Source organism: Ostrea edulis, chromosome 1, assembly GCF_947568905.1.
Source record: "Ostrea edulis chromosome 1, xbOstEdul1.1, whole genome shotgun sequence".
In the NCBI taxonomy this organism is placed as follows: domain Eukaryota; kingdom Metazoa; phylum Mollusca; class Bivalvia; order Ostreida; family Ostreidae; genus Ostrea; species Ostrea edulis.
This window is the reverse complement of record NC_079164.1, coordinates 79,473,119-79,486,262: the sequence shown is the minus strand read 5'-3', so window position 1 is coordinate 79,486,262 and position 13,144 is coordinate 79,473,119. Positions and strand designations below refer to the sequence as shown.

The following is a 13,144-nucleotide window of genomic DNA, read 5'->3' as shown; positions in this document are numbered from 1 at the left end:
TTCATTCTTTATTAGCATTCTATTTCTAAAATTATCATTTTCGCTTTCATGAATAATTTCATTTCACGAGATAGGCGCATTGGGTTGTTTTGGCTGGCGTTAATTATTTCCTCATCCAAATATTCGAAAACACATATTAATGCTTTTCAGATCAAAATTTGGCTCCATAACTTTCTCACCCTCCATATCCAGAATATAACACTCATAAAGATAATATTTGCAGTACTTTCACTAAAATCCTTTTTAATTGTGCAATGAAAATGCTCTTCCCATCAGAGGAAGACATGTTGATATGGCTCAGTACTAAAGAAAGAGTGAATATAAAACCTGCAGTAGAAGACTACTTACCTGACACTGTCCAACAAGTGAAGAAAAGAAACAGACTTCTACGCAAGACTGGTTATATTGTCAGACTATTAAAAATAGCTTTATTCATAATTATCATCGTCAATGGGTTTACCTGAGTCTGTCCATTCTTAAACAAAGATGTAATGTTTTAAGTAGGATATAAGCCTCAAACTGTCCATTCTGTGAGAGAAAGAACTACGGGCCTCGATCAGTTCTTTCTCTCACAGAATGGACAGTTTTTGGCTTATATCCTTTGCGTAATATACATGTATGTACAGTGTATGCGTGTACTTACAACAGAGATTGTGGTATGTGCAATTTTAAACAACGATAATTAGTGGCCTTATGAAATCGATAGGTTAAAGATCTTGTGTTTGATTTATTAGTTTTTAACTTCCAGAAACTAGAGGGCCTCCGTGGCCAAGTGGTTAGAGCATCGCGCTCAAAATCACACGGCCTCTCACCTCTCACGGTGGGTTCGAATCCCGCTCGCGCCGGTAAGTGAGAACGATTCCCAATTTACTTTCGGAAGGTTGCTGGTCTCTTTCCCAGGTGCATTGTATCTGGGCTCTCTCTTCCACCAATAAAAAAAAACGGCGCCACCTGATAGCTGAAAAATTGTTGAGTGTGGCGGAAAACATTAATCAATCCAGAGAGTAGTAACCGCGGCACTCACATCATAAATAGGCGAGGAGTTCTACCAGTGGCAGTTTATTTCTAAACTGAATTCTTGCATCATGAAAGGGACATGGACACGATTTGAGCTGAAAATTTTCAAATTTTATTTTTCCATTTTTAATGGTCATCAAAAATTTGAATGTTAGTTGTCGAGGTACATGGGAGATACAGAGCTCGCAATTCTTTGTTACCCAAACAAGATTCGTGCCCTGTTTTTGTTTATATATAAGCTAGATATACCAGTAAAAGTTCGTTTGAAGCATATTTAAACTCGAGAATTTTTCACTCATATGGAGACGTCACCACGACCGGTGAAAGGCTTCAAATTTAGGCCTATACTCGGCGCTTACGGCCATTGAGCAGCGAGGGTTCTTTAGTGTGCCACACATACTGTGACACGGGAAATCCGGTTTTAAGGTCATCTCCGAGGCCGTGACTATCACATCCGATCAACATATGAATGGAAGTTATTATTGTTGATAGACAAAACGTCGTTGATATATCTAAATATCGAATTTAAGGCCACAGTAAGAAATGTTTTCTTCTCATGTATTAATTTTTGAAATAATTCTGCTTCATATGAATATAGAAACATGTCAGCTAACAAAGGAGCACAATTCGTGCCCACGGGAATTCCAACAAACTGTTGGAAGACCTGATCACCAAAGACCACGAAGATATTGTCAATGAGGAACTGTAGCATAGTTTTTGTTTCAACTTCAGAGTACTTGTGCTTGGAATCAGAGTGGTGTTTAACAAAGTAATTTTTTGGATGACTGATCACTAGATATGAATATTTGCATTTTCCATTTTTGTTGCAGAAGCAACTGTCTATGATGTCAAAAAATCTAGCCTTTAATCTATCTTGAGGAATGGTCGTGTATGGTGTTGAAAAGTCATAGGTTTTGATGTTGTTGATTTGGGATTTCAAGTTTACTAAAAGTTCTTTAGAATTTTTTAGAATCCAACTTTGATTAACACCACTTCGGGCATATGTAGTCGCACGGTAAGTTTGAAGTTTCTCCCTCACAGCTGTTAATATTTTCGTGAGGAGCAAAGACAGGGGCTTGGTACAGCACTTACTGGATCCAGCAATGTACGTTTGTAAAGGGTTTCATGTAGTTTAGGAATTGAGTATAGGTATGGTAACTCATATTCATTCGACCCATTGACTGGGATATTAAATGTGTCTAAAACGGAAGCATAGTTTTGAAGAATTTCATCTTTTGAAAGGGCAGTTGGAGTACAGGTACGATTACCATAAGTGGAATTAATGCCAAGTAGACATTAACAGCAAAATTTAATTTTAATTAGATTGCAGTATATGAAACAGTGGATTCTGAGCATGTATAACCAGTCTCTCTGTAATTTCTACATCCCTTGTTCATAATAAGCCTTTTGTATTTAGAAAATGCTGACCTCCTCATAACACTAAGTACTGCGTTTTTTTCCGTTCTGTTCCATTATCATTTTAGCAACAACCCCATAAAAACGGAGGACCGGTGTCGCGACAGCAGTTGGCGCATTGAAGAACCCTTAAATCTACGGGTGTTGCTAAAACGCGGAACGGAAAACGAGACGGAACGGAACGGATATGCAATAATGTTAAAAAAAGAGATCAGCATTTTGCAAAATGAAAGGTGAAGATAACGAACAGTGATCAATCTCATAACTCCTGTAAGCAATACAAAATAGATAGTTGGCAAACACGGACCCCTGGACACCCCAAAGGTGGGATCAGGTGCCTAGGAGGAGTAAGCATCCCCTATCGACCGGTCCCACCCGCCGTGAGCCCTATTTCCGGATCAGGTAAACGGATTTATCCGTAGTCAAAATCAGTGTGCTAAGAACGGCCTAACAATCGGTATGAAACACGTCAGACAGCATTTGACCCAATGATAGGTTGTATTGACGAACTAGATCGTTATAACGCCCATAGAAATATAATGTTTATCATAATAGGGAAATTAACAGAGAGAGCAGTAAGTCATTCAGAGAATCCACCGTTTGATATACTTCATACTAATGCATATGAATGAGAATCCACCGTTTGATATACTTCATACTAATGCATATGAATGATTGGTTATGGTTTTATGCCGTTTCGGCAATTCAGCCATTTTAATGTATTTTAAAATTATTAACTTACCGGTTACCATGAAAATATCAATATAGAAAAATAAATAATAATAATATAAATAATCATACTGAAAAAGACTTGAATTTTTATATTTCATATCCAATGAATAAAAGCCCAGCCCACCCCACCCCACCGAAAACAACATTGTAAAACATATTTTATTTTTTACAATTTTCTCCAAGCATAGCCTTCTTAAATTGAACTTGCTTTAATTCGTAATTTAGTTCTACACAATGTGTATTTATGTATCACATCAAATTTTAAAGCGAACGAGTCGGGTGTGTATAACTGATTTGCCTCCTTTGGGATGAATTTATGTGAAAGTTCGTACTTTTACAGACATGCTGCGGATTAGTGTCGAACCCGAAGAGATACAGCGGGAAAGAAAGACTGAAACAGAACCAATGAAAACTAAGGTGAAGTTTACGATCCATAGTATGTGAAATTAACAGACATGTCGCTAAAAGACCTACAGACAATTTATACTTGAATGGAATTAAAAAATCATCTCATTATTAATCTCGCTAACACATCTGTCAATGCCGACATTTCAAAATTCTTGTAAAACACTTTGTAAATTCTTAAACAAACGTTTAACTTCGCTTAATCAATTCAAGCAGGATCTGAAGATAAAATTATTTTACCGCTTGTAAACAAACCAAAATTTTGATTTCAATAATAACAAAGTATTTTCCCCGATTTTTGGTGTTATATTTGCAACATTAATCATTCTTCACCTACAACTGATGACGTCTTAATAGGAGCGAAAACTCTTCGACTGGACGTCAAAGAAACAAACAACCATATATGTGTAATTGATAGTCCAGGAATCAGGTGCTTAGATTGTATAATAATTATTTAGTTCAACGTGATTTTCTTCTATTAAATCCAACTACCCAAAGGGAATGTATAACAGAAATGATTATAAATAAATTATTAATTGATTCATTGCGGGTTTACTCCTTTTTGGCAATATTTCAGCCATTTCGCGATGGTTTGCGATTAATAATGAAAATTCCTAATTATTTCTTCGTGCTTTTCTTACGTACACTGTACTGAACACCGAATGACAAGACTGATTGACACGGGATTCCTATTCATGGTAAATTCATATCTGAAAGACCCCTGACTTTCACTTCAAATACTGAGAATCACTGGATTTCCCAGCCCACTCTCTTCATCCGTCTTCAGAGAGCTATTTTGAAAACTTTTCACATTTTCATAATTTGTTCTGAACATTGTTGACAATTATTCACTTCCTCAAACCTTTACACACGTACTTGAATTTTAAACCACTTTGGTGTAAATTGCGCTATCAGGAAAATATTACGGACATAACTGTTTAAAACTATATCTTATATATTCAAATCAACAATATCGTGATTTCAACAAATAATTGGAACTGTTCTATATACATACATTGTGCCTCTTATCTGAAGAACCGCTTATAGTGCATATTACACTTGTGAACCATGAGAACACAAGGAAATATTCTATTCTACCGAGCTTTTACTTCATTTTCTGCCGAACTTTTAAGTGTTTTATTTGTTTTGTTGATATAAACACATTTCGAAATAAAGAAACACCTGTGACAGAATCCTGCCACCAATCAATACTGCATTATCCATCTGTACATGGATTGGATATTGTTTAACGTCCCTCTCTAGAAAATGGAAATCTTTTTTACGCAAGCCAAATATATATTTGACCTTTGTAAAAATTCGCTTGGTCTATTCTATTTAACCGAATTCGTTTGGTATATTCTATCTGACCTCTATGATGTTTAAACCCGTGGGGATCCGGGTTATAATAGATCCTCAGTACCCCCTGCTTGTCGTAAGGGCGACTATATGGGAGCTTTCCTTCGGATGATATCACAAAAAACCGAGGCCCCGTGACACAACAGGTGTGGCACCTTAAAGATCTCTTCCTGCTCAAAGGCCGTAAGCACCGATCATAGGCCTTATTTTTGCACCCTTTCACCGGCAATGCTGACGTCTCCATATGAGTGAAATATTCTCGAGTGGGACGTTAAACAAGATACAATCAATCAATGAATCGAGAATTCTTTTACGCATATGGAGATGTTGCCGGCGAAGGGAAGAGTTCCTAAAATTTAATGCATTTTCACTATTTGGCCATATTGGCCCTGTCCAAAGGCCTGAACCCTTGACCCAGAAGCCATAAAGTTCACAAATTTGATAGAGGCATCCATACTCATCAAATTTATGTACCTAATTTTTCTGCTAGATGCCCAGTATCAGAGAAAGAATATTTCTAAACAATTCATACAAATTCAATATATGACCAATAGAGAGAGTCCACCCTGATATCACAACCCCTGATCCTGGAAGCAGGAATTTCACAAGCTTGCTCATAATAACCAGTCATGTGCATGCCCCGAGTTTCATAATTTAAGTTCCCCTTCAGATAATTGCTTTGGTCTAAATTGGCTAAATGGTTTAAGAGAAGAAGCTGAAAATGTTCAAATTGACCTCTGTCTGTATCCTGCCCAAAAGGTCCAGACAGACGGACGACGCCACACCCTAATACGTCCCGTTTTCGACGGGTTTATAAAAATATAATTAGTTTGTAAACATGCCTAAAATATTATCAATTTGTAAGCATGCCTCTGAGTGATCATTGGTATTTATTTTACTGTTCATATTCCCAGTTTACTTTCGGAAGGTCGGTGGTCTTTTCCCAGGTACATTGTATGTGGGTTCTCTCTTCCACCAATAAAACTTGGGCGCCACCATATAACTGAAAAATTGTTGAGTGTGGCGGAAAACATCAATCAATCAATATTGTACTTGCCAAACTTTTTTGTCAGCGTGTCCGAGGATTATGTTTTGGTACTATTGATTAGTGCTCTGTATATAGAAAATAATTTTTCAAACCTATATCATTCAAGGTGATTGAAAATCGTAAAACGTTAAAGGGACGTTAGCTGTGAAAGTGATGGCAACAATTGTTTTGGTCAAAATTCCCAATGTCATAAGAATATATAATAATGACTAATAAAAAAATATTTTGTACCAAAACAAGAGTAACCTAAGCTAATAAAACTGTTAGATAACCGCTTTTAGTGTAACATTTCTCCTTTAGGATTACTACAAAAGAAAATATGAAATCAGTTCAGGATGATCCATCATTTTTCATTTCCAGATAAGAAAGAAGGCTCGGTTAATGCTGGTATTACTGATGCTGCTGTATTTGTGCAGTATGTGGAAATCAATGATGCTATTTTAAGCGTACATTAAAGAAATTGGGGGTGCAGCATTTTGTTGTAAAACTGATATTAGGTTTGCTTTTAAAATATTACTTATCACGCCAGAAGATTATGAACTCTTGGGGTTTTATTGGGAGGGTAAATATTACTTTGACAAATGTCTTCCAATGAGATGCCAATCAGCTGAAAATCATTTGAAGAATTCAGTACAACTATAGAATGGATTACTCGCAATGAACTAGGTATAGCACATGTGGTTTATAGATTTCTTTCTTTTCATTAAGAATTCCAACGTTTTAGCATTAAACAAATTCTAGGTATTTCTGGACGTTTGTGCAAATATAGGTATCCAGGGGCGGATCCAGGAATTGCGGTTACGGGGGTGCCACTTTATGAGGCAAGGGGTCTGGGTCGAAGTCCTGGTGGGGGCCCAGGGGGCAAAGCCCCCGGAACCTCTTGGATTTTACAAATTTCATAGGGCTTCAAATATGTCTACTATTTAAGTCATTTGTACTATTTTCTATCATTTTTATAAGGTGAAATTAGTAAAATGACGTAAATTTTAAGGATTTTTGGAAATAATTAAGTTCTCTGAATAAAGTAATTCAAGGAATCAACAGATTTTGTCATTTATCTCTCTGGGAGTGGAAGAAATCATTGCTTCTTTTATCGTTTAGTACATTTTTCTAACCAAGATACCACGAATTACCTTAAATTTGAAAATTTTAGGGGGGGGGGGGGGCGCTGGCTGCGCCCCCTTAAATACGCCACTGGTATCCCTTCAACATCAGACAAGCCAGTACTGCCAATTCAAACTATTGAATTTGTAGGTATTACAATTGATTTTGGTCGTAAGGAAACTAGATGACCTTTGGGTAAGGTTGCAAAATGTAATACATGTTCAAAGAAATGCAATCCTTGGTACGAGTTCTGAATTTTCAAGAGATTTTAATGTTACGGCTGTGATACTTAGTTTGTTTTATGCAGACTGCTACTTAACTTGTTAAGACCTATAAACATTTCACAACGTAATCTTTTATTGGAATACTTTTTAACATTTCTAATGTCCTAGATACTGTAAACAAACTTTTATCCGCGTGCGAGGAAATTTCGCGAGAATCTAATATAAATATATATTTCTCGTCGCGAACCAGTCCTTGAATTCTGTCGTAGGCTCATTTAAGACTCGATCGTAAACATTACTTGCCGTCAACCAGCTTACCACAGGTGAATCGCGAAATAAAGTAGCCGTGAATAAAAGTTGGCTTATAATGTATACATTTACTGTCATCTGTTTACATTCAATGTACTCGGATTGAGCATGTGGATGCATTTCAGACATACATGTACAAGTGTATATTATCATTTTATTTTACATTATTCGTCATCGTGTTTGTTTCATCGTTCCACGGGTAGCGATCTACGGATTTACAAATGCATGAAAGTCGAAGATAACGAACAGTGGTCAATCTCGTAACTCCCACAAGTTATACAAAATAAAACGTTGGGCAAACACGGACCACTAGACATACCGGAGGTGGGATCCGGTGCCAAGGAGGAGTAAGCATCCCCTGTTGACCGTTCACACCCGCCGTGAGCCCCATGCCTTAATCAGATAAACGGTGTAAGATGTTATTTAAGCGTATACACATAAGTAAGTTTGGCCCCGCCGTGAGGTCAAACCCCCTACCCCGGGGATCATGAATTTTACAATTTTGGTGCAGGCTTTCCTGCTCTACATCACTAGGCATTTAGTTTTTCCTACACATGTGCGGTTGTAGAGATTTTTGAAAACTGGTAAATTTTTACCCCGCCGCAAGGGGTCCAAAAATCCTGAAATTTACACTTTATGTCCCCCTTGTCCCATAGATGCTTCATAAAGAATTGGAATTATAGTTATCAAGAAATTAATATTGTGTATTATTCACACATTTAATAACTGACCATTTTGGCCCCACCCTGATACCAAAACCCCATACCCCCAGGGATCATTAAATTTACAATTTTGGTAAAGGATACCTGTTTTCTTCTTCTAAATATCCATTTACTTTCAATTGAGTATCAACAACACTAAAGAAGATGTTATTTGAGTGTTTTACACACTATATACCAAGTTTGGCCCGGCCCTGGGGTCAGAACCCCTACCCCGGGGATCATGAAAGTTACAATTGTGGTAGAGGCCTTCCTGCTCTACATTACTATTCATTTAGTTTTTCTTACATGTATGCGGTTGTAGAGAAGAATATTTTTTGAAAATTGGTCAATTTTGGACAGTTTTTGCCCCGCCCCTAGGGCCCCAGGGGTGTTGCAGTCCTGAATTTTCCAATTGATGTCCCCCTTTTCCCAAAGATGCCTCATGCCAAATATGAACAGAATTGTACTGGTAGTTATCAAGAAGAAGTTAAAAATGTTCAAATGTTAACGCACGACGGACGACAACCAATTGCAATAGGTCACCTGAGTTTACTCAGGTGACCTAAAAATGTCTTTGTATAATGAGTAAATTAGCCAATGTATCCTGATTTTTGATTGGATCTAAATTAGAAATGTGGGTGGGGTTTACTGATTTTTAATCAATTGGTCTTGATAATAAAGACATTTGGCTTAGTTTTTTAATCTTTAGAACCTCTTTCAAATTGTTACAAACTTTTGGTTTTCTAAATTTGTACAAGAAGAACATTTTCTTTATTGATTATATTTTACATACATGTATGTATATTGAAATTATGAACTGAAGTTATATTTGAATTTTCGGTGACAATTAATTTTAAATATAACGTGATTATTTCAAGAAGAGAATTCCCTAAACTTTAATGGACACACATAATCACAACATAAGTCCACATATATGACATGTTCAATGCACCCAACCTTATGCTTAAACCACACAGTTAGACAGAGTGTGATATGCATAGACACAGGGCAGAGGAACGTGGACGTTTGATATATGTAAATTCAGATAATGTTGAGAGAAAAAGGTTTTTGACACTGATGACGTTTAAATGCTTGATTTTGTATGTGTTTTAATGTTTACATATAATAAAGATTTGTGTTTAAATGACTTTGAACCAAACTGACATACATGTGGAACGCATTCTTCATCATCTCTAACACCCACCGCATGGTCAAATTCTACGGGATCCATCTGCAAAGCAACATAGGATATTTCAAATAGGCGACGAGGGTGTAGATGTATAGTGTATCAGATATATCCAGTTTGTTAGGTGTGCTCAGTATACCAGCTATTGGCATGAAGGAACGAATAGAACTACCAAACCTATCACTTATATTCCAATATACATGTAGTAGTTGTTTTCAAAATATTTCGCACTAAAACAGAGTATATACCCACCATGTCGAAGAGGCTGCATATACCTGTCTCGTGTATAACATTACATTTTGAATACGATTGATTTTATTCACAGACAATATATGCGTAAACGTGTACAGAAAACATGTTAAAAAGTGATGATAAACCAAACTTTCTCCTAATACATGCATTTGATCATGATCACACGGTATGTAAAACTCGCCCAGACCATCAGAATATACCCCAAGATGTTTTTTGTTGTTGTAGAAACGAGATAGAACGCAGGTGAATTGAACGTAAATTATCGCGAAACGAACAAGGTGGAGTGTGTATGGTTTCTTAAAAATCTTAAGAATCTTTAGAAAGAATATGGCGCAGAGTGTCAGGCGATCCGGGCATGCGCAAAAACAAATTTTAGGATGTCTGTAATCTCGTGTCAGCTTTGAAAAGGGCAGAGAATTCGCAAAGTGTTCCCAAATATTTCAAACTATACATTTTGTCATGTCAAACGATGAGGGTGTGCAGCGAGGAAACTGGAAGAATTGGTGGGAATTTCTGTTTTCTGTCGTAGGATCATTGGTAGGACTTGGTAATATCTGGAGGTTTCCATACATCTGTTACAAAAATGGTGGAGGTTTGTATATCATTGCTATGATAGACTATTTCAATTACAAAGGCAATTCTACAATGTACAACACGAAATAGTCAATGTGAATGTCAAATTCAAAGAACTACATGGTTTTTCTCCCTTTACGCTCACATGAGCTAAATGCTCAAATGAGTTTTTCTGATCTCCCGTTTGTAAACTTTTCACATTTTCGACGTCTTCTCCAGAAGCAATGGACCGATTTCAAACTTGGCTAATGACATCGTTAGGTGAAGGGATTCCAGTTTGTTCAAATGAAGGGCAAAGCCTTTCTGCAAGGGGAGATAATCACGAAAATGCAAAAATAGAGTGGGGTCATTTAAAAATCTTCTCAAGAACCACTGGGCCAGAAAAGTGGAAATTTACTTGAAAGCTTCCTGACAGAGACTAGATCCAAGTGTGTGCAATTCCCAAAGGTAGGTTGGGGCCACAATAGGAGATAAAAGTATTATATGCTGATATACTGGAAAATGTTTGAAAGTATCTCTGGAATTATTAAAGCTAAGGCTTTCATATTTTTATGCCCCTGAGATCGAAGATCGGGGGGCATGTTGTTTTTGTTCTGTCTGTCATTCTGTCTGAAACTTTAACCTTACAAATAACTTTTGAACAGCAAGTGCTAGAGCTTTGATATTTCACATAAGTATCCCTTGTGACAAAACCTTTCCTTGGGTACCAACATTTTTTACCCTGTGACCTTGACTTTGAAGTTTGACCTACTTTTTTGAAAACTTTAACCTTGCTAATAACTTTTGGACAGCAAGTGCTAGAGCTTTGATATTTCATATGAGTATTCCTTGTGACAAGGCCTTTCTGTGGATACCAAAACGTTTAACCCTGTGACCTTGGAGTTTGACCTATTTTTTGAAAAATTGACATTGTTCATAACTTTTAAATGGTAAATCTATATTAGAGCTTTCATATTGCACACAAACATTTCTTGTGACAGGATCTTTCTACTGGTACCAAGATATTTGTCCTTGTGACCTTGGCCATCTTTGGAATTGGCCATTATCGGGGGCATTTGTGTTTCACAAACACATCTTGTTAATATACATTCTTTCATGTGATGCAGAGGAGTGTGATCTTCTGACCTTGAGCTAAAAGTTTGACCTACGTTTATTATAAACTGACCTATACAATGTCCTGCATATCTTTCATATTTTGTGTCGCCTTGGTCACAATCTGATAGCATTTTGTTTTCCACTCTTGGTAAAAATTGAAGTTCATCAAGGAAGATATTTTGCCAGTCAATATATACATTTTGTCAAATAAAATCAGCAATTTTAGTCAAATCGGTTCATTTATATTTCTTAATATCTCATTAGATTTTTTAAGAATGAGATGTTATAGAAACTATAATATTTTGCCACTTTTAATTTCCTTTATTAAATGGGGGGGGGGGGGGGGGGGGGGGCTCCGTGGCCGAGTGGTTAGAACATCGCGCTCAAAATCACACGGCCCCTCACCTCTGTCGGCGTGGGTTCGAATCCCGCTCGCGCCGGTAAGTGAGAAAGTTTCCCAGTTTACTTTCGGAAGGTCTCTTTCCAGGTACATTGTATCTGGGTTCTCTCTTCCACCAATAAAAACTGCGCGCCACCAGATAATTGAAAAATTGTCGAGTGTGGCGGAAAACATCCATCAATCAACCTTTATTAAATGTTTCACGATTACATGTAAATATACCCGGAACTATATTCTAGGGAGGGCTTTCGTATTTTTTATATATATTCCAAATGGCAAGACCTTGTACACAATGGTATTTGATCTTGTGACCTACTAAAAAACAAAGCCTGACCTATTCAATTTTTTCTGAACCATTTAAGGTAGGACTTTCACATTTTGTATAAAGGCAAGACCTTATTATTTGTGAAGTTTGACCTTGACCTTAGAGCTGGACTTTTTGAATATCTTACCTATTCAAAGCTCCTGAAATATTCAAGGTAAATCTTTCATATTTTGAATATTGATTTCTTATAGCAAGACCTTTTATTTCGTACTATGACCTTTGACCTTGTGACTTTGAAATTTGACTTCCTTTTAAGAAAACCTGTTAAATATCTTCAGAACTATATCTCCTAAACTAAGATGGATTGATTGTATATTGTTTAAAGGGACTGGTTCACGATTTTTGATAAAGATATTTTTCATTTTTGATGTTAAAAATTAAAAATATAACTCATCTAATGTTGACAACCAAAATTTTGACCTTCTTAATGTAAGAATAAAAGCAATATATTAACCTTATATATGTGTTATGTAAATAAAGACTCGAGTCTTTTTATGTAAACAAACAAACAAGTGAAATATTGATTCTGTAATATAAAGCATCTTTATTTTGCATAGTCACAAATTTTAACATTTAGATGACACATTCTACTCCAAAAATGCTTGAGATGTTAAAGATATAATAAAATTAGATCCATATTCATTTTTTTTTTAAAAATTCGTAAACAATAACATACCGCAATCTTTGTTTACAAAACAAATAATACACTCTAAAATGAGCTTCGGTGATAATGTATAACCTTAATTTTTATGTGAAATCTTTCAAACACATTTAGACAGTACTGTAGATTTTAATCATTAAAAGAGAAAAACAAAATTTTGGGGGAAATCGTGAATCAGTCCCTTTAACGTCCCTCTCGAAAATTAAGACAAGGTCTTCATATCATACCAGGCTTTATCCAAAACAGCGAGATCATGTTAGCCATATTAGTGGTGATGCGGGTACCTGTAAAGTGCGAAACGAAACGAAATCTTATTCGGTTATACAATCTGTTTCGTTTC

General features: G+C 36.3%; 1 protein-coding gene across 2 annotated transcripts in view; it reads left to right on the top strand.

Moving 5' to 3' along the window:
* The first annotated feature begins 9,922 nt into the window (after positions 1-9,922).
* LOC125679325 (sodium- and chloride-dependent glycine transporter 1-like) overlaps positions 9,923-13,144 on the top strand; it is a 37,321-nt gene continuing 34,099 nt past the window's right edge. The window contains exon 1 of one of the 2 annotated variants that reach the window (XM_048918453.2): positions 9,923-10,342. In XM_048918453.2, coding sequence (XP_048774410.2) covers positions 10,210-10,342 — 133 coding nt within the window. In that variant the 5' untranslated portion in view covers positions 9,923-10,209. The remainder of the gene's footprint in view (positions 10,343-13,144) is intronic. The other variant, XM_056162127.1, reaches the window with a different exon arrangement.